The 22,628-nt window shown below is 38.7% G+C and overlaps 2 protein-coding genes across 2 annotated transcripts; both read right to left on the bottom strand.

The window, feature by feature from the left end:
- Nucleotides 1-545: 545 nt before the first annotated feature.
- On the bottom strand, nucleotides 546-3,347 carry pih1d2 (PIH1 domain containing 2; the record flags this gene model as incomplete). Its single annotated transcript, XM_083914400.1, has 5 exons — nucleotides 546-680; nucleotides 825-1,099; nucleotides 1,220-1,450; nucleotides 1,545-1,671; nucleotides 3,165-3,347. The coding sequence occupies 5 exons, from the start codon at nucleotides 3,345-3,347 to the stop codon at nucleotides 546-548; spliced, it is 951 nt and encodes a 316-aa protein (XP_083770526.1).
- Nucleotides 3,348-3,864: 517 nt separating this feature from the next.
- Nucleotides 3,865-16,992, bottom strand: tmprss5 (transmembrane serine protease 5; the record flags this gene model as incomplete). The annotated part of the gene is made up of 14 exons (XM_083913290.1): nucleotides 3,865-3,873; nucleotides 4,769-4,921; nucleotides 5,066-5,208; nucleotides 5,347-5,445; nucleotides 6,923-7,107; nucleotides 7,256-7,418; nucleotides 7,597-7,640; nucleotides 7,727-7,840; nucleotides 8,070-8,211; nucleotides 8,584-8,700; nucleotides 9,231-9,311; nucleotides 9,593-9,731; nucleotides 10,573-10,715; nucleotides 16,839-16,992. The coding sequence occupies 14 exons, from the start codon at nucleotides 16,990-16,992 to the stop codon at nucleotides 3,865-3,867; spliced, it is 1,686 nt and encodes a 561-aa protein (XP_083769416.1).
- Nucleotides 16,993-22,628: the final 5,636 nt, after the last annotated feature.

The raw sequence follows: 22,628 nt of genomic DNA, 5'->3' as shown, positions 1-22,628 counted from the left end.
ATGAAAGTGTTTGTTGACATTTTTCACATGTTCCAGGTTGCCAAATAGTGATATTGTTGTTCTGCATCAATTTTGATGTTTTAATAAACATGAATTATTGCATGGATCATTTTGTTGTCAATTATTCCCTGTGTGTACAGTAATGACACTGCACACCAGCTCTTAGTCGTTACACACCTCCACTCATACACCCACACATTAATAAACAAGACCCACAGATTGTTATTAAAGTACTTTTTTTTTTGTGGTTAGGAATTACATTTGCTGTTGCAGATCAACCCACACAGCACAAAGGGACATATGACATATTTGTTTCAAGGAAAACTGTTTGGTAGCTGGATTTTGAGGCAGGGCATGAGTCTCTCTGTAGTAATGTGTTCACAAGGTTTTTCAGATGGCAAAGCAGGAAGTTAATTTATTTTGGTTACTTTCTTTGTGGTTTTATCTGTACTAGAATTTACATCAGCTTCACAGTTTATTAAGCATATTCCCATCACAACTGATCATTTGTGTGTGTGCATTTGTTTCTCCTTTGAGGCAAATGTTTAGAAAACATCCACTCTCAAAATTAGCCTTCGTTTCTTTTTGTTAAAGATGGCGGACGCAGTGTCTTCAATCACAGTTTTGGGGAATTCTAAAAGCAAATGGTAGACATCCTCCACTTCTAGTAAGACGTCGTCCTGTGGAGAAAAATACATTGAGCACACTGTTTGACTCACAAATGTAGAAATATGTATGTTTTGTGATATCCAACTTCGCACTGACACACATTGGATTCTAAAGTGGTTCATTATAACTGTTCAAGCTTGTGTGTAACCGCTTACCTTGGAGATTCTCAGCTGGCACTCTGACATGGAGCACACCTTTGGCAGCTCCACTGTCAGCTCCATGCTGTGAGCAATTCCTTCAGCGTCAGTCTTCACCTCAAGTTGGTACTCTGGCTTCTGAGGCTGCACAAATGTAGTAGAGATGACCTGGATCAAATCCTTCTTCTTGTGCTCCGCAGTTCTGCAGATAATTTTGGCAGCCGGTTCCTCATGTTGTTCCTCTGAGCTTAGAGAGGAGATTTGCTGCAGAAGGTCAGCTGGGGTCTGACAAGCTGTAAAAAGGAACTCTATGGATTATTAGAAACTGGTAGAAGGTGAAAAATGATAGACCTGCAGCAGCAAAGCGAAATAGCTCTGACATAAAGGTCTTGTAGCAAGACTTATTGCTTTACCTGTGTCTGGTTGTCTGAAGGTGCTAGGCCACTGCTGAAACCCAAGCCTGCGGTGCAAGTCATCTACGCTACTTTTTGGGCTACGGCTAACAACAGTGTACTGCTGAGATAACCTCATCCCATGATGCTGCTGGGCAAAGCTCAGGGCCAACATATACACTTCTGTTTTGTCTTTCTTACTTTCCTGTAGCACTGCAGGGTTTAATGCCACTTCCAACACAGTGTACCAACCTGCAAAGAAAAACAACAACAATTTATGTTTTTCTCTTGTTTGAATAATGTATCAGTTCTGTAGCTTGTGATGCAGCACAGCTTTGTCTTTTACCTTGACCTTCATCTGTGTCTGTTTCCATTTTTCCAGCACACACAGGTAATGGCCTGCTGGGATCCTGAGGTGCAGGCACACGTTTCCAGCTGCATATGTTGATGTACAGTGACCCTTCTTTGGGCTCCTGTTGAGGACACAGACGTACCGTCTGTCAAAACACACCTAATCCCCTAATAATTAAGAGGTAGAAAGTAGAGCTGAAGGGATTTGTTAATGAAATGATCAGTCCATCAACACTTTTGAGCACAAATGGCAAAGAATTAGTGATTATAGAAGTGATTTTGTTTTCTCACTCTTCTGTGACAGTAAACTGAATATTTATGGGTGCTATACTATTACCTCACCATCATCTGTTCATTTGATTTTTATTATTCATTTGTTTGTTCAGAGCGTCCTATCGTTCATCTTGCTTTGTTGATGTGTATATATGTATATGTGTATGGATTTGTATGTGATTTTGCCTTGGCTTTGTCTGTCAAAGCACTTTGTAAACTTTTGTTTTAGGGGCTCTATATAAATACACTTATTATATTATTATATTAACTGGACCGGATAAGACATTTGAAGATGTTACAGTGCACTTTAGGAGCTTGTGATGGACAGTTTTGCTATTACAAAATATGTACATTAATCAACAGTTAGTAAAAAAATCCTTAGTTGAAGCTCTAGTAGACAGGTAGTTAAATCAACTTTTGTCACAATGGTCATATTAACTTAATAATATTTTTTTATAAAGAGGTGTAAACAATATCATTCATAATGGCTGCATTTAATTTGTTTTTATATCTAGCCAGCCGGAACGTAGCCATATTGACGAGACCCGTGCTTTCCCTGCTTTGATGTAAGTCATTAGACATAACAGACGTAACTTACCTTTATTTCGTTTCTATTGTAAAGGCTATTCCCACAGGTATGATTGAGTTGAGTTTTCAAAATGTTAAGGTTCAGACACATTCCCTAAAGCTTGATAGGATTGGCATAATGGATAGAAAATGTACAAAGAGAAGTATTACAGTAACAGACACATAATAAAATCTCACCACAAGGAAAGTTTCTTTTAATTTGCTGGCTGGCATAAATTGGTGCAAAGCCTTGTTATGCCGCTTTCAATTCTGTATTTCAAACAAAATCAGAGGTTCACTTTAAAATTGTGCATTGTGTTTACCCTTGTAACAAATTAATTTCTAGTTTTTTTGTGGAGATATATTTCAAAATGTAAACATGACGACAAAAAAGGTTGCTTCATAATAAACCTCGTGATTCCACATCCACGAGAAGACATTTTCCAAGTCCCTTCCTAACTTTAATGTCTCCATAGAAGAGTTTAATGTTCATATAAAAACCTTGTCACTGATGCTAAACAAGAAAAGTGAAGGCACACTATTATACTTGAACTTATTTTCACTTACCCCAGAATAAGAAGTGCTTTATCTATATATTTACTTTATTTTATTGATATATATTTTTATATACTTTATTCCTTAATGCCGTCCCTTTATCTGTCGGTGTCTGTGTCTATGAACATCTGGATTGTTTGAACACTCTGATTGACTGACTGTAATTTTGTGTGAAATAAAGATTTTCATTGAAAAAACAGCAACAACAAAAAAAACTTACCTTTATTTCAGTGCGCAAGCAAGAGTCGAGCTCAGGCGGAGCACTGAACTCAGCCCCCTCCTTCATCTGTTTCTCTATGAACTTGCGGTAAGCTGCGGGGTCATCTTGAGAAAGATCATCCAGCATGGACCAAAACTGGTTGACCTGCTGTAAAGCATCCCCTGTGTTGGCGGTGGAGGACATCTTCAGCCACAGTTAGCTAGTAAATGCTAACTACCTGTCTAATAACAAAACAACGCGTTTAACGCAACGTTAACTAACTTACGCTGAAGATACAAAACCAAGTTGTCTACAGTATTACAGATTAATGTGAGTGAATGACTGAAAGTGGCTCTAAATTTCAAACGCAAATGTAGAAAAATAGTTAATTTCTGTCAAAGTTACAACTAACAAGTAACGCTAGCTTAGCTGGTGTTGTCAGTTGCTATGGAAACTAGATGAGAGGAAACGTTCCACTGTCGCTACCTGGCGCTAAAGATGCAGAACTGCAGCTCAATAATCACATCACACAGAGTTACAAGAGCCATAATTTATATTCAATACATGTAAAATACAACGTAAAATGCATTTTGATGTCTCCAGTCTGTCTCTGTGTGTACGTTATAACCGACATTGAAAAGTAAAAATATCAACTATGATTTCCAAATGTCTCCAACAGTAATATCAGTAGCATCCTCTGCTTGTGCTTCAGGACTCCTCCTCAGTAATTCTGCAAAGAAAAAGCAGTCATTATTGGCAAGCAGTGTAACAACTGTGCTTATATCCGACTGTACAGCTTCCATTTCCTCCTTGTTGCTGATAATATTGGCTGTGTATGAAATTCTGATATTTTTGCAGTGGTGTAAGATAGTCATATTTACATAGCAATCGGCAAAATGTAGTTTCACATTTAAAGTACTCATAAGGCAGAAGAAGGGCCCCTGCTAGTATCGTTGTTATTGATGTATTAATTTCTGTTTGAGCATTTTAATTAGCATTTTTAATTTAGCATTTAAATAGGTCAAGGTTAAGCTGATATGACCTATTTTGTGTGCTCTAGCTGTAATGATTAGTCAATTAATTGATGAGTTGATCGAAAGTATAAAAGCTGATTAATTGTAACTATTTCTAGATCAAGTATTTATTTCAATCATTATTCAAACAAAAATGTCAAACATTTGCTAATTTCAACTTCTAAAAATGAAAGGATTTCCTGTTATTTGCAGTTATTCTTTGTTTTATATGATAGTAAACTGAATATATTTGGATTGTGAAATGCTGGTGGGTCAAAATAAGCATCTTGAGGATATTACCTTTGGGTCTGGGAAATTTTGAGGGGCTTTTTTTCACCATTTTCTTGACTAACTAACTCATCTCAAAAATATTTTTATCTTGACTCAGTCCTTTCCATAATGCATCATATTTGATAAGATGATCATATGTTTTGTATGTAATACCTTAATCTATAATGGGTGAATATAGTGAAGTAAAAAGTGCAATATTTTGTTTGAAACGTTGTAGAGTAGAAGTATAAAGTAGCATCAAATGGAATAATTCAAATAAAGTACTGTACCTCTTACTGTACAAATACTTCCTACCACAGAATTTCTAAAAAGTCTGTTTACCTCAATCATGTCATAGATCCAGCCCAAGAATTCAGCCACTTTAGTGTAAACTCCAGGATGGTTGGGCTCAGCACAGCCTGTCCCCCAGCTGACAACACCTACCAGCCTCCACACATTTTCATCCTGGCAAACCAGAGGCCCCCCGCTGTCCCCCTGGAGAGGTAGACACAAACACTGTTCATTGCAGACTCTCACGGCCTTCATTATGCCAGCATTTCCCCGTAGACAAATCACATAACAGAGAGGATAAATCTTTAAGACGCCTCTGCAAGGTAGTGTTCAAAACTGGCATCTGACCTGACATGCATCCACTTTCCCTTCTGTGTATCCGGCACAAAGCATCCGCGGTGTTATCTCTCCGTTGTACATGCAGGAGCTGTTACATTTCTTCGTGCTAATTATGGGGACTGGAGCTTCTTTCAGGGTGTCGGGTGAGTGCACTGGGCAAGAAGACACATTTAATACCGCTCTGTCAATACACTTTGCACACTGTCATCATGTGTGAGTAATAATAATAATTTACATCTACTGCAGGAGTAGATGTAAATTTGTTTTAGAGCAGTGCTGTAGCATCTTACCACCATCAGGCTGTGTGTATCCCCATCCAGAGATCCAGCACTGTGTACCTCCAGGAAGATCATAGTCGTACTGAGGCAAGCACACAGGCCTAATTGTATCTAGTTAAAGGGAACATTAACATCATAATTCTGACAAGTTGGAACATAATAATTATAACATGATTGCTTAAAAGTAGGAGTTTTCAATCAGATCCTTTTTATAGTTATTAATGATAGTCTGCCACGCTGTTAGAGAGATGTACACATACTAAATGATTCCCCCTGTTGTGGTTTTGTCTTGTAACAGGCTCCCACACGTTTACCTTGTGCTGTTAATATGTATGGATTCAGAAGTCATCGTTAATTAGGTCCCTTAAGTCTCCCTTCCCTCCAAATGTGTCTGTTGCTTGACTGTTGTGCAGAATGATGAATGTGCAGAGTTTGACACTAAAAGGCTGCTTGCACATTAATCTGCTGAATGGAGAAATTGCTCAGGGCTCACCTTAAATCTCAGCTTAAAACATGCACCAACAATCAGGATTTTATGAAAGGGAAAATGTGGTCCAATAAGTAACTCACAGAAATGTGATGTGAAAACTTGAAACCTCTTGTGCACATAAAGGAGCCTTTTGGGGTATTCTGGATTTTTCAATAGAGGGGGATAAGGAGTAGATGCAATATGCTATGTATTTTTTTCAAAACCTAATTTAATTTTTTTTGTGAAGAGAACATATCAGACGTAAATGAGTACTATATTTATATTGTTTAATATGTCTTAAAACATGTCTGGAGCGAATCTTTATTGGTTCTTTAAGATGTTGTGGTGGCAGAGAGGAATTTAGTATTATAGTGTTAGCACCGTCGCCTCACAGCAAGAGGGTTCCTGGTTTGAATCCCAGCTGTGTGGAGTTTGCGTGTTCTCCCCGTGTCTGCGTGGGTTTTCTCCGGGTTCTCCGGTTTCCTCCCACAGTCCAAAGACATGCACGTGTGAGGTTAATTGATGACTGAATTGCCCGTAGGTGTGAATGAGAGTGTGAATGAGAGTGTGAGTGGTTGCCTGTCTCTGTTTGTCTGACCAGGGTGTACCCCGCCTCACGTCCAATGTCAGCTGAGATCGGCTCCAGCCCCCCCGCGACCCCAATAGGTCTGTCTAAGCTAGACTGGATATTTGTTGTAGATATCTGTAATTCAATTCTTCCTTTTCAAAAAGAATATTTCAGATATCCATGCAATTCTTCCTTGGGAAAAATTACGTCACTATTACCATTCATGTGTATAAGGCTTTCAATTTCAGATATACACAATTTCATTTTTGATATTCATAATGACCATTCTGGATATCTGCTATATCATTCTTACTAGGAAATACTCCCATTCCAGATATCTACAATCCTATTGTTACTGGCTGTTGATATCTTAAATGTTCTTTTTGACTAGGAAAATATTTTTCTGTCTGATGGAGGCCTGTTTGCTGGAATGTGATAACTTGAGAATATAAAACAGTAATCTAAGGCCATAGTATTGGCATTTTTATGTGTATTTGAAGTGCTACTATCTCTTTAATGTGACAAGTTTGCAAGGAGCCTCCCAGACTGACCTGAGAAATTCAGCGGAGTCCGCAGTTTCATCAGAGCTATGTCACTGTCATGGCTTCTGTGGTTATAGTTCTTGTTGTAAATGATCTTCTCCACAGCATATCCGGTGTGCTGAGCCATTTTAGCAGAGCTGCGGGTGACAATACCAGCATAGACCACCCAGCTGGATACCTGCGGTAGCCTGTAGCTGACATTTGAGAAAATAAATAAGGAGGCAGATACTGATAAAACAGAATAGCTATTTGTCCAGTTTGGTACAGCTGTTAATGATTGATTATTCTCCCTCGAGTCTGTTGCCCCAGACCTTTTAGTGCTGTTAAGGTCAGCTGTCTTACTTGTGCACACAATGGGCAGCTGTGACTACCCATTGACTGGTGATGATGGAGCCTCCGCAGGTGTGACGGTTGCTGTAGTACAGGCTGACCTGCCAAGGCCACCTGCCCAGTGTGGCCTCGACTCCCCCAATTATCCTGGGCAGCTTCGCTCGTGTCCCACACTCTACACAGAGATCCATTCATCAAAAAGGAGTTGGATTGGTGAGAAAGTGCTGCAGCAAGTGGCATCATTCACTCTGTCTGCTGCTAATATGAAGCTTTTTTGAGAAGGCTTAGTATGGAACTACTGGGCTTGGTGTTAAATGCAAAGTCAATAAAAAAGTAAAGTTTAATTTGCTCACCAAAACATTGCAAAGCGATAACCTTCCCTGTGATACAGTTCCCCCTAAATGAAAATAAATTGAGTAACTAATGATGCATGATAAATGTGTTAGTAGTCGGAGTATGATGTCCACAGACAAATTGCCTTACCTGAATTGCCACATATTTTCCAGATTACTCTTGTGTTCTGAGGTAATTTGTATAAAGCCATCAGTATAGTTTGGCCCAATATCTGTTAGATTCACTCCTTTTTGCTTGGTCAGTCTGGTAAGAGAACATATGCAAAATGGATTGGTATGAATGATAAGAAAATTCAAACTCATAAAGTGTGAAGCAAGATTGCAAATGAGGTATTAGCAAATCAAAAAATAAGCTATGCTTTCAACTTTGGTAACGCAGGCTAAGATTAAACTATAAGTTAGTGAGTTGGACATGCCGGTCTCAATCAGTGTTAAGGGCTGAGGTGGTGTGTGATCCTGTCAGGAGTGCAAACCTCAGATAACCAAGCTGTCTGCAGACCAGCGTTCCCAGTGAAGAGTTCCACCTCTCGTAGCACACTGGCAGCCAGGTGGGCAGCTTCCCCAGCTGGATCTCCAGCAGGGAGTTCTCCGGGCTGATTCTGTAAAACACTGAACCTGATTGATTGAAAATCCCTCCAGAGACAAACTCTCAGTCAACAGTAATGAACGAGCCTCTTCTATGAGTGGGAAATGATTAGGAAATCTGCAAGTATCTATGCTAATGTAGTCAATACAAACAGATCATTATGTGTGATGTTTTTATGTCAGTCAATGGGCGTCCTTCAAGAGTGAACAAAAGGCAACAAGGAGCAGCTGTTGAATGCTAAATTGGCTCCTGTTCAACTCAAAATCACTTCAAAGGTAATCCACGACCCAGTATGATGAATCTCATAACAATATGCAACCCTGCACTGTTTGTTTATGCATGAGTCATTAAAATGAATGCCTGCCTACCAACAAACACAGAAGCGAGGAGGAAACACAGACCTTTCCTGGGGTCAGAGATAGAAATATCCTCTGTCACATTGCAGAAGGGCGTCTCCTTTGTGTCCCCGAGTCCCACTGGACTTTGAGAGTAGGAAGTAGGCCTCAGCAGAAGTTTGACTATATGTAGATAAAGATGGAGTTAAGCAGTCTTTAAATTAGCCAGTGATACTGCTAAATGTTGATCTAAATTAGTACCCAGAACAAACAACCCCTGTCTGGTAGCGCAAGTGAATTTTGCTCTGCAGGAAAGGGTGTGATAAAAATATTTAGGAGTTCCGCTGATTAGGACAAAAACTCATTAAAACAACACATCAAACAATAATAGGATCATTTGTTGCTTACCCTTGTTTTAATATATTAAATATCGTTAATGGTGTTTTGGAGTTGGCCGGATACACCTAACACTTATTGCCAAGCAGTGTAAAGTGTTATATCATATATCATATACCATATATCAATTTTCTTTTAACCTTTCAAATATTGTACTGAAGAAAATCCAGTATCAGTCAGACTCTGCTGTGACCTGAATGTGTACAGAAGCTTGAGTGGCTGTAACAAGACATTTTGTGCTTTCGTCTCAACAGTCGTTTGTACAGCACAGTACAGTTAAGCTAATTTACTGATTGTATCTCAACACAGTGACTCACCTAGAAACCAGACACCTACAGCTAAGCCTCCCAGGAGTCCAACTGCACACACTGCTGCCAGCAGCCTCACCAGCCTGTGAGCTAAAGCAACAATTTAGACTGAAATGAATGCCTCCTGATGCCAGATAAGAGCTGAGAAGAATAATCAAATGTCAACGGTTACATATATAGTACATTGATACCCAGCACTGAGGCTGAGGCAGAAATTAACAAGCAATATTTATTAGGCTTTACTTCACTGCACTGCAGATGGGTTTAGTCTTAATTAGGCTTCTTCTTTATACTTAGGGTAGCATATTTTCTTTTGCTCTGGTGATTGCTGTTATAATCTGCCCATCGGGTGGTGCACCACTGGAGCTTACCGTGAGTCGTAGAGTGAATCCCTTTTAACCAGCCCTGCAGTCCCTTGGTCCTTGGGACTCCTGCTGTTTTCTCTGAATGAAAAGGATGGCTGACAGCCGCCGGGTTCTCAATCACTGTTAATGTGTCTCCATCAAGACTCTATGAGAAGTACAGTTAGCATGTCAGGTCTAATTTACAGCATGTTCCTATTTGCTAGAATTTTGGCAAGTTTTCTTACTTGCGACAAATTCTTTGCTCCTTAACAACAGTACACCTGTCAGGCTCTGTCAGATTTAAGTAGGAGCAATGTAATCCTGGATATTAACCTTCTCTAACCAATCCAGGTGTATGTGGTCAGAGCTGTAGGTGTGCACAGGTGTGTGTGTGGGAGTCATGTATCGCCTCAGTTTGTGAGACTGAATGAGCAAATTGAAGCCTTGGTTTTGCATTTTGTGCAACACATTTTAATTTGAGGTATATTTATTTTCTTTTCCAGAAATCTTGCATCACTCTGAAGTGTGTGTTTGTTTCTATAAGCAACATATTGAGAGTATTACAGTAATTATATTAAAGCTCTCCACTGATGCGAGATGCAGACTTGATATTATACGATTACAGTACAAAATCCATCTAAATAAATGCCACACCATCTGCACCCTTGTATTACTTTAGCACTTGAGTGTAGATAAACATTTAATTTTGGATGTGGAATTATCCGGAGTTGCATATAGTGCAAGAGCACTTTAGAAATTTAGTACAGCTGCGCACCATGGGTCATAAGATGCACATAAATTATACATTTGATATATATAGTATATAAAAACATATGTACATGTGACAGTAACAAGTGTGATACAAGTTTGATGTGAACGCTACATTTGACAACAGCAGCTGTTACTGTAAATCGTGACAGTGCAGGTGAGAGAGGTGTTGTTGTCAGGATCTCACACATCAGACAGATGGAGCAAAGTGTAGTGAATATTGAATCTCCCCTTCTTACCATGTTTTCCTTGCGTACAGTCCTGAGGAAAAAGCAGCGGTGTCCGTGCTCATCTGTAGGCCTGTGCTGGAGGCAGAGAGGTCCGTCCCGCTCGCAGTTGATGCACCATTTGCCATTTAACAGAATGCAACTCTGGATTTTCCCTTCACAAAGAGACAATGAGGTCAGCAGTGGTGCAGAGAATGAGGCTGTTGTTTGTCCAGGGGGTCACGGGGCCTGTTGAAGCAAGCTGAACCAGGTCTTTGTAGGGGGGAGCATCTCCAGAGATACCTCCAAGCTGACTATTGATAGGACACCGGGTGTTGCTAGGTAACACTTTTTACCTGAGCCAAAAGATTATCCATTTTCACCTGAAACATGTTATTAACTGACAGTTTGTAGGTTCGGAGAAAAGGTCATTATTGCAGATTGTTGAAAAGTCTCATATCATGTCAATCCCCGTCATTTGGAAACCAAAGCTATCGTCTCTCAACACTCAAGAACAAAATGAAGTCTGTTCTGTCTGCCCGCTGACAGATGAGGCTTTCTCCTCTCTCCTCACCTTTTTCACTAGCTCACAGTCAGACAGTTTATATCAATATTCTTTTTCTGTATTTCAAATCTCGTCTTTGTTTTTTTAAACACAGTAGAAAATGTTACTTGATTGGCTTAAAAGATAAAACATTCAATCTAAGAATAGTAAGAATAATTAAAAATGGAGATGTGCTCTTTGAAAATGGTGAGAAGATTATTTCGGGGTGGATCAAAGCTTGTCTTCACTTCACAAATGATTGTTTTTTCTTAATTGAAAAGAAATTAATAAATTGATTCTTGTAGGTATAATAATATTTGATGTGTCTTCCATATATGTGCCGTGGGATTAGTCAGAGTCCAGGTGAAGGGAACAAGTGCCAGGAAGAAAATTCCTCCTCGTCCAGCTGTCAAGACAGAATCCAAGAAATGGCTCAGATCTATTTGGCCCATCTAACAGGTGTCATATGGAATTATTTGGAAATCAAACACGGACTAATGAGCATTGCAGGAGCGGCATAAATCGCGTGTGATGGAGCAACAGCTAAAATTCATATCACTAGGGTTGTGAGGTTAATAATGTTTGATAATATAAGCATTGCCATTCTTCAGATGGAAAAAGAGGAGCATGGAGAACTGGTAACATAGCTGCTGTTTTGTAATCTTCACAGGGATTTGTTGTCTCCCTCTTCTGGTGAAATTTGTTTTCTCAGACGGCGGATTCAACAGTGATTTACAGAGCTGCCATTCACTTTATTAGAAATCATTGGATGATAAATAAAGCCATTTTCATGCGGGGATATGCAGGCACCTGATCAGTTCTTCCATGAAATGGCGATTGATCCTACATGTATAATTTTTTACAGATTTATATGTAGTCCTTGCTATGAAAAATGTGCCTTGGCCGAGTATTTTATATCAGTTTTACATCAATTTTATGTTGTGTTTTCTTCCTTTTGTAGCCATTCTTCAGCACTTCTTCATCGTTTTAAAGGCAAACTCCAATCATATAGTCTTCCCTTGAAACGTGGTGCTTATAACTTGTATAGGTTTTTTCATTGTACATTACATTATTTGTAATTTTACAGTTCCATTGCATCATTTTACACTTATGTTTTTGTTGAAACCTTTGAAGCTGCATGGTTTATGGTTCTGTTTAATTATTTTGAGTTATAGCCTTTGTAGTGCCGAAATGATTAGTTGATTTATCAATTAATTGAGGGACAGAAAACAACTACTAACAACTGACAACTGAGTCTTCATTAAAACACATTTAGCAAATTCTCTTTTTTGTATCACTGTTACTTAAATATGTTAATTAAATTAAATATCGATATGCAGTTGATAAGAAAGAAAGACACAATAAGCAATATGAAGAATGTACAGTGTTTTTTCATTATTTTATGACATCTTATAAATGGCACAGACCTCTGCTGAGGCGTGCCGTATCTCTCAATGTTAATGTAGTGTGAATTTTCTCAGTTGGGAAGTCATTTTTTCGATTATTCTGACACCACATGAATGCAGCACAAATTCGTATCAAGCCATATCTTGTAATGTTAGCAAAATTAAAAAAAAAAAACAATTTGTGTTTCTGCACCCTACTACAGTTCCACTCCAAAAGATGGGTTCTTCCTCTGTCTACCAAGTTTCATGAAAATTGGGCCAGCAGTTTTTCCTTAATCCTGCTAACAGACAAATAAACAGACAAGCAAACCAAATAACCAAGTCAAAAACGGGTCATGTTAATTGATAATGTAGTTGCAGCCCCAGTTACACTTAAACAATTCTAAAGTGTTATTAACCCTCCGATATAAATGGGTTGGACAAACTACTGGAAGCACACATCTTTCAGTATAGGATAGTGCAATTCCACAACACCACAAACTGCAGCCTCCTAAATGATCATAAAGTTCAGTGAACAGCTCTTTTAAAACTAGTAGTGACATATTGCACTTGTTGTTATATGGCCAAAACTATCTAGACCATTAAATATTAATTAAGAATAGTATAAAGTATTTCAAGTATATGACACAAAACTAGACACTGACACAAAAGATGATCAGATCAGAAGATCAGAAATTTGAATTTCATGATTAAATCCCTCCAACAACAACAATAACAGTCTGCCACCTTGGCATCACAGGCACCCCAGTGTGCACTACATTCATTCATTTATTCATGTCCCACGGTCCACTGTGAAGAGGCTGGCTGCAGCCCAGTTTGGAGTTGCATCTATCTTTCTCTGCTCATTCGGGCAAGCACTCTCCCTGTTTGGTGTAGTGAGATTTGATCAGCTCCACGCTTATATCAGCCATTAGTACGTTCAAAATTTGAACATCAGACATGGACTCTCAGTTACCGTTCTCACAATAGGTTCTAACTGAGCAGAAAAGAGCTTTGGACGACATTTGCCTCATGAGCTTTTTGCCAATCCAAACCACCAAGGCATTTAAAACGGAGTCATTGATGTGTGGGCTGTCAGGAGAGTTGTGCCATTGATGCTGTCGACCGTGACCTTTCAGCAAAGGCGGCCATTAAGGGTTGGTGTGCCCACAGTTGCAGGGCAGAGTTGAGCACAATCCAAATGCAATTTTGTCGTCATAGAACCACAGTCCTATCACACAAGCTTGATAGCTTGACCCTGCTGTCATGTTACAAATGGATGGATTGTTTTTTTTACTAAAAACTCTTTAAAGAAATAGTTTTACATTTTGGGAAATACATTTCACTTTCTCGCTGAGTGGTAATTGAAAAGACTGATAAAACTCATATATTTGCCTGTTAAATATGCTTTGTTTAATAGCTTGCCTGGTTCTGTCCATGCATAACAAAATCCACCTACCAATACCTCTAAAGCTCACTTATTAAGATCCTATATCTTGTTTGTTTAGTCTGTACAAAAACAGAAGTGGAAACAACACATTTGTGGATTTATGGTGGTGTTTATAGGTGAAATGTTTTACCTTTTGACAGAGCCAATCTAGCTGTTTCCCCCGTTTCCACTCTTAATACTAAGCTAAGATAACTGAATTCTTATTCAATGCACATATTAACGATCTACAATAAAGGAAATAAGCTCATTTCCCACCTGGCTGAACTTTGAATAAATAAAAGGAAATATTGTTCCGGTTAATGTAAGCAAAGATTTGCCCAACATCTAGATTTAAAGAAAAAAGCTGCCCTGTGTCATTACACAATTCTTTACATATGTAAATATAGATGATTGACAAAATGATGCTGTTAAATATATTATCTGTAAGATTCTCATCTAGTTAATGTCTGTTATGTGACTATCTATCAAAGAGTGAGTTAAAACAGTGGTGATCATATTACCCACTAATGAAAGCACTTCTACTTGTGCCTCTTTGCAGGGAAATACCATCTGATTGTCTGTGTAGATGTGCCGCAAGGTTAGTGACGCGTTTCACGTCAGTCAACAGCGTTTTGTCTGCCCAGGTGGAGCTTCCAACCTCTGACAAGTAAAAGTGCAATCTAACAAAACGTTCAAGTCTGATTTTAGAGTCAGGCTTGGTGTTATGCGTCATTAACATTTCTTTCCTGCTGATTTACAATGGAGGATCAACAGACATATGGAGCATATGAAGGCATCACGCCACATTTTGCAGGTGAGAGCTGCCAATCTGCTGACGTCATACAGTCTACACGGTTAGGTTTCCAAAGGAACTCTGGGGGATGAGGTCCCAGAGGCTCGCCTGCAGTTACATCTGACCGCCAAAGCAGCCACTAGAAACATCGTATCTCAATTCTTATGGATTACAACTTTAAAGGTTTGAATGCATCAGTAAGAATTGTAAACATAGCAAAACAAGTTTTGATTTTCACAGAAAAGCGTAACAGTTTATACTTTCACTCAAAGAATGATAGAAAACTTTGATGTTTTTACATAAACATGTGCTCCACATGATGCTTTTTGGCATGGCATTTTGGCAAATTAGCACCATTAAGTGTATGCTGAATTAGCTATTTGTAGCTCCTGTTTGTAATGTATCCATGATGTAAAGATAACGATCACTGATCACTTTGACACTGAAGAAAAGGGGCTGTACTCAACCTTCAGAGCATTAATATAGCAGCAAACAAATGCAATGTACAGATATAGTGGAGTAATGGCATCCTCAGCAGGTAAAGAACTCCCTGTGTGTGTTGTAATCTGAGCCTCTGTTGTTTGTTATCGTGGCCTGGCCCTACGTACATGTGGCTGTTTGTATTTCACTTATTCAAGAACATATTGGGTAATGGTCTGTGAGAGCCGTGTGGAGGCAATCACAGTCCAATCCGGAGTTATTAGCTTTTTTTCAAGGATTTAAGAACGGATTTATGGGTGTTAATTGCCGAAGAACATCATTATTTAAGGCATACGAACGGGATAATGATGTGATATGAATCTTAAATGATGAGTATCATATCTTTATGTGTTCAGCTTCAACCCCTTAGCAGTCACTCCCTTTTTTAAGAGTGTGAGGGACCGGCGATGTTCAGGAGGATATAGCAGGTCAACAGTAGACACTTCAAAGAAGATATATACATCATTTGAAAGATGGGAACCTGAAGATCAATTTGAGATATATGTTGTATAATTCTATAAAGTGAATGAGGGCTTATAACATTATGATGGAAGTATATAATTCTTCCTATGCTCTATTTTGTCTCAAAAGATGTTGCAGCAGTCTTTGGGTTGATACCATTTGTTACACAGATTTGGTTCCAAATTACGGCTTTATAATTGATTAAAAAAAAATATTGTCAAAAATCCCTCCAAAATACCACATTAAGAACACCATTGAAAAATCCATACTGTGATTCGGTATCAAAAACGTTTTACATATAAAGATTTCACCAAGAATTCCATTTTTCAGCAATTGGATGGCGTGAACTTCTGTTTTAAAACCTGCTCAGAAACCCCCTTACTGTCTACATACCTAGGGAAGTCACATATATTCTGATGCTGAAGGCTCCAGGTCTCTAGTTTGTGTTTGTAAAGTTTCAAGAGGCTGTGATTATCCTAGAGGTCACAGCAGCTCATTTTATACAGTGAGCTCAAGTTTTTTTTTTAAAAATGGTGTCATTCCAATACAATTGGCTACGATTGGAACTAACATACAATTGGGCTCACTTAATCCACAAGAGTCTCAGCTTTCCAGTCAGACACAATTAATGCAATTCCAAGACTGTCTAGGGACGCTAGTATGTAGAAATGTTCAAATGCACTAATTTAGAATAGGCCAAAAGCTAGCGTGTTATGGTTGATACTACTTAGATTGTCTAGTTTCATATGATTTTCACTATGGCTTAAGAACAGTCCACTACGGCCTCTGGAAAAAAACGTCAGCCTGTCGACAGGCTGTCCAACTGTGGGTTAAATGCTAATCTCAAAGCTAAACTCCTCTATTATGTGGATATACTGTTAGCTCAAATTTATAAGGTCAAAAATGACAGAACGGACCTTTAACTTGACTAGCATGGCTGAGATTGTTGGCTCTCCATGTGTGCAGTCAGTGTCATCACACAATCATTTGTAGAAGAAGTGAGGCTCACAGTAAGCTACCAGGTCATGATGCAGCACAGGGTGAGGATGGAGACCACTCATCTATGCCCCCTCTTTCGCAAAACACACACACACACACACACACACACACACACACACACACACACACACACACACACACACACACACACACACACACACACACACACACACACACACACACACACACACACTGCCAGACTCTCACCGTGCTTAAACAATTGTTTGCTCTGCTTGCTGCCAGTGAGCTCAGCCTTCTCTGGAGCAGTAAAGCCTCTGTGCTTGAGCCCTGCCTGCAGTCTTGGATGGATGCTAGCTGTGGTAGCATACTGCCCTCTTGTGGTAGATGTAAAGACTTCCATGTATGCTAAGATTAACTACGCAGTGAAGTCAGAGTTAAAGCTGGAAATTATTTTTGTGTTAATATAAAGCAAAACCATGTTCATCAAATGATGACTTGCTCATATAAACTTTTTCCTTCTTTGATATGTCAAAGGTCACTGTTGGAGGTCACAGTTGATGCAGAAATGTCTAAGAAAAACCCGTGTTGGACAGATTGTGGCTCTTATAGTCTTTGACAACTACTTTAATTTGAATGCTTCACTGTGCAGCACATTGTAATGACACAACAATACATCTCCGACAGGTCTTAGCATGAGTATGGCCTCATCAGTGTGGCTAAATGATATGCAGTTGTGTCTGTATTGAAAGTGGCAGGATGAATAAATAGCTGTCATGTTTGTGTTTTTGTCTTGTCTTCTAGAGGCTAATGACAGTGAGGGTGGTTATAAGAGAAGAGTTGCTCCGCACCAGATGGTGGGTAATGTGGTTTGGTTTAACTGCCCACCACGCTCACTCTAATTAAACAGGAGATTACATTAACATGGGCTCCCACTCAATCTGCTCCTCCACTCAGTGTGGCCTTGCAACGAAGACAGGCTGGGGATCAGAGGTGGAGGGGTTACAGAGATGATTGTTGCTTATAAAGTCAAAATTACATATTTGCTTCAAATTAATTTCTCATTACGGAAATTAACACTAGAAAAAGTTATAGAGAATTCTTCAGCCCAGGCCATTTGACCGACTAGAGAAACTCTAAAAGCTTTCCCCCACTTTTTACAACTCCTGTTAACTCTTAACACTAAACTCCCATCTGTTTAAGAGTCCAATGGTCATCAACATGACATTGGATTTACTGTAGAGCTCTTAAATTATGACACCCCTGTAAAATCTTACAAATAGTCATAAAGCAATTCATTAGTTGAACACTAAAGCAAATCATAAATGGGGATTTAATTGGACAATAAAAGATTATATTATTGAGAATTTAGAAATGAATCCGTATGTCATTCAACATTTCAGTTAAATCAGTAAATGAATGAATAAAAAATGCTAGCAGTAACAACTAAATAGATAATAGATGGTGTACATATATGTAAACCTTTATTTTAATAGGGAGGGCCATTGATAGAGCTGTCTTTTTCAAGGACGCCCAGATTACAGTAGGTATAAAACAGCACACAAAAGTTACCGTACATTACCAAGGACATCAGCATAAAGGGCAAATTTACACTGCTGTACGTCAGAAGGGGTTTAAATTGATTTAACAGGGACATGCTTATCTAACTTTACACCAATCTGCAGATTGTTCCACCTCTGTGAAACAAGAGCTACTTTCCCAGTCTCAGTGTTTACTTGATGATTGTCAAGGACCAGAGAGTCTTGGGACTTGGTGCAGTGTGAAAATGATCTATAGTTATGAAGACGTGTAAGATACCCAGGTAGTTTTCCAAAAAGTGATTTGTAAATAAATAGAATACATTGCTGGTGTCTTCTCACTGCCAACGGCTTCCCCCCAACGTTCTCATGAAGTGAACAATGATGTGTTATAAAGCAGTCCCCAGTTATAAACCTAAGAGCAGAATTATAGACTGCATCAAGTTGTTTAAGGGTAGAGGTGAGAGAGTGCATACAGACAACATCACCATAATCCAGGAAGTATACAACAGATAAAAAGGTTGACTGCACAAATTGTTTCTTGTAGTTCTAGGTAATGCATGCTTTATTACTATAGAAACAGGCCAGTTTTGCGTTTGCTTCGTTTTTTTGAAGCACAGCTTGTCATCCAGACAGAAATACTTTTGTACTTTTTCAAATGGTGCCCCATTAAGAGTAGCAACATATTCACTTAAGTGGAACAATCAGTTGGTTTTCTAGAGAACAGCTTGCATTTTGTTTTATCTGAGTTAAAGAGTAATTTAAGATAGATTCAAATTTGTTGTACGGCACAGAAATCAAAAGACAAGGTTTGAGCTGTAATTTAAGCTGTGTAAATTAATTTGCCGATACATAAACAAGGGTTGTCTCTGAAATTGCAGATTGATATACTAATTTATTCATTTTCTTTTTACCTGCTCTCTTATCAACATTGTAGCACTTGTGTTGTCATAGAGAAGAAGTCTCATCGGCAGCTGAACTTGCATGTGATGCATGTAGCTGTAACTTGAAAATGGTTGAAGTGAATCATGTCTGCAAACAAGTTCAGAAGATTGCTTTCAGTGGTTACCAAACTTTTTGGCTTGTGGCTTTTAAAACAAATCAACTTGCGACACCTTGTCAACAGTTTCATTTGTCTATAACTTGTGAGCTCTGCAAGAAGAGATTGATTTTTTTCCTTGTCAGGTTGGTTCCTTTAATCATTTTAGAGACCCAAAAAGGTAAAATGAGTAAATATTGAATCAGAAAGACAGTAAACAACGTATACATAATTTTATGTAATTCCTTGGGCCCTAAACCCAAAAGTTGGATATCAGTGCCTTTAATGCTGCAGAATAAACAAGAAAGTGTAAAAACCAGGGCCCGTATTCCTAAAACATTTTATCTTACCACTAGGAGGAGTACTAACTAGCAGTAAAAGTGCCTAATTAAGAGATTGTCACAATGCTACTGAAACCAATCTTTTGTTCCTATGGATGATGTCATGTTAAATGAAAAGTGATTGGCAGTCTTGGGACTTGGGCTGTTTTGGTCTCTGTCAGTGGATTCTTGATAGAGTACATATGCAAATATGGCAATGTTAAAATAAAATGTAGACTAAGTGTCACTGATTTAACATGAAACAGAGAGTAATATAGGCACCTGACTCGTCAAGTATAAGTGAAGCTAATTTCTAAAATCTAAAGCTAAAATTTTCATCTAGTTAATTGTCAGTTAAGTTCCTATCTATCTTAGAGTGAGTTAAAACAATGGTGGTTGATCATATGACTCACTAATGAAACACGTCTACTTGCCTCTTTGTTGAGTATTACAATCTGTGTGTCTGTGGTGACATTCCATCGCTATATTCAAATGCGCTGCCATTTTAGTAATGCTTTTTACTCCGTCAGCAGCAGTTGGTCTACCCAGGTGGAACTCGTCACTAATGGTTATGCTGTGTTTCATTGTAACCAGAAATCGTGAACTTCAAACTTCTGAGTCAGGCTTGTAGTGAGGGCAGAAGTGTAATAGGAACATGTGCGTGTGTATGGATTTAAGAGGGAAACATACGCATAGTAACTGTGAACGTGACGAGATGGAAAGAAAGAACAGGCTCGCCTGCAACTACATATTACCGACAAAGAGACTGCTAGAAACTATGTATCTCAATTCTTACGGATTATAGCTTTAACAACAATTATCAGGTATCCATAAGAAGCCTCGTAATTAGCAAACTACAATAGCTATGACTGAAGTGAGGTAAAAATGAAAACCAAACCAAACTAGAAGCAAGAACATCTTTTACTTTTTGCCCAACATGTGCACAAGAGGGAGGACATTATTAAAGGAAAATTCTAAAAGTCAGTCTGGATAACTGAAAGAAGTTGATAAAGCAGCGTGAGAAAATATATGCCTCGAAATAAATGCAGCTTTCTCATTGAAGGTTTTCATTTCACTTGGCCTACCAGAGAAGAGCACCATTTTTGATGCAGTGTTTATAAATGTGTTGCTATTAGCCACTAAACAGTAGCTGATGTTAATCACTGAACAACAACAAAAAAAGTATGTAAACTAGGACAAAACATTATGTTTGATGATATTACAACCTTAATTCTGCCTACGTTGGAGTTATTGTAGTCCAATATGCAATTGGGCATCAGCAATGTTAAAGATTTTCTTCTAATAACACTCACTGGTCACTTCATTAGGTTAAATCTAATGTGATCAGATACCACACCTCTGCCATAAATTCTGCCTTTACACAAATGATCATGATCAGTTTTGATTGACCCATTATGGCCTTAATAATACCTTTCTGAAAGGGTCAACATAAACTGAAACTGATAAGCTTCATAAAAAAGTAAAAATCGATTGTATTACATACAGTACAACAGTGTACTTAATGAAGTGTTTGGTCAGTGTATATTGACAATGTTGATGCTGTCTTTCAGTGAAAGGAAGTGAATGGAGTCTGATACGGTAGTTAACATTAAACTGAAATTATCCCCTTGGGTGGCAAGACTGAGTGAGCTGAAACAATACAGAGCACTAGAAAATAAGAGAGCATGATCTTTGTAGAGTGAAACTGTAAACACTGCAGGCTGGAATTTAACAGACATGGTTGAGGTAACATAGCTAGAAAACAGATAACACAATAAAACATGCACAGCTTTATGGTAAAATAAAGGGCGAAAGAAAACTAAAGGGACACATTGCACCAGTGCGCTGACCTGTTAAATCCGAAAGCAATTTGAAGAATATAAAAACCCAACATCAAAAAAATGTACAGTAAATGTTGCCGGTGCTTGAAAATAATAAGAGCTCTCACTTTCACTGTGCTGTGCAGGGAGCAGTAGCAATTCTGATGTACTGCTTCTTAGCGCCTTTCACATCTGGGATAAAACACAGGCCAGCTGTGGCTCCGGCAGAGTGCCATCCGAGGTCACCACAGAGCCTGGAGTGACTCCAGCTGTTTGCAAGTCCAAGCCCAGATGACACATAAACTCTATAAACAGCTTGAGACTGTGAAGGTTTGTGGCAGGAGCTAATAAAGCGATAAGAGGGATCAACAGCATTGTCTTTGTCCATGATGGGCACGGCTATAACTGTGGTGTAAAATGAAATGCTCTGGTTGAATTAGCACCACCGAGGCTGTGGAAAGAGGAGTAAGACCAGTGATTGCCAAAGGGATACGTGTAGGGGCCTATCCACTAGAGTACTTCTTTTGCTGCCATTCTATATGTGGAAAGACTGAAGCTTAACTTATTTGAAAAACATAGAAAATAGAATAAATACACTGAATCAGCTATAACACCGGAACACCACATGTTGCAATTGATATTGCATAAATTGTGAGCGAGCAGGAAAGCCTGAACGGTGAACCAAAAATAATGGATAAATGGTTGAAATACATAGTTAATACTAAGAGTAATGGATAAACAGTTGATAGTTGTACTCTGTAAGATTTTCATCTATTTAATCATCTTTTAAGTTACTATCTATCAAAGAGTGAGTTATAACAATGGTGATTGATCATATGAGCGACTGATGAAAGCACTTGCCTTTTCGCTGATTATTCCAATATCCGTGTCTTTGGCGACATTCACAGGCTAGATGTAAATAAGCCCCCATGGTAGTGACGCTGCTGACAGCGGTTGGTCTGCTGGCCCAACTCGTCACTAACATTATGCTGTGTTCACTTGTAATCGAAAATCAGGAACCTGGGGGAGGAGTTGCAGATTTATGAGATTAAACAGTAGCAAATCTACGAGAAAAAAGTTGCAGATTTATGAGCTTCAAAGTCTTAAAAATAGTCTTTTGAATTACACCTCCAGTGCTTTGTTTTACACTACCCGTTGAAGTACAGTGCTTCGGCATCAACACAGACACTGCTGCATGCCGTCCAGGCTACCATGTCTGCAGCAAACTCTGAAAAAGACTGTGTTTTGAAGATTAGAAGGAATGAAGGATGAGGTCTGATGACATCATGTAAAATACGGCAGTGGATGAGAGACTGCATTGT

Source organism: Echiichthys vipera (genome assembly GCF_963691815.1).
Source record: "Echiichthys vipera genome assembly, chromosome: 5".
Lineage (NCBI taxonomy): Eukaryota > Metazoa > Chordata > Actinopteri > Perciformes > Trachinidae > Echiichthys > Echiichthys vipera.
This window is presented reverse-complemented; position numbering and strand designations above follow the sequence as displayed.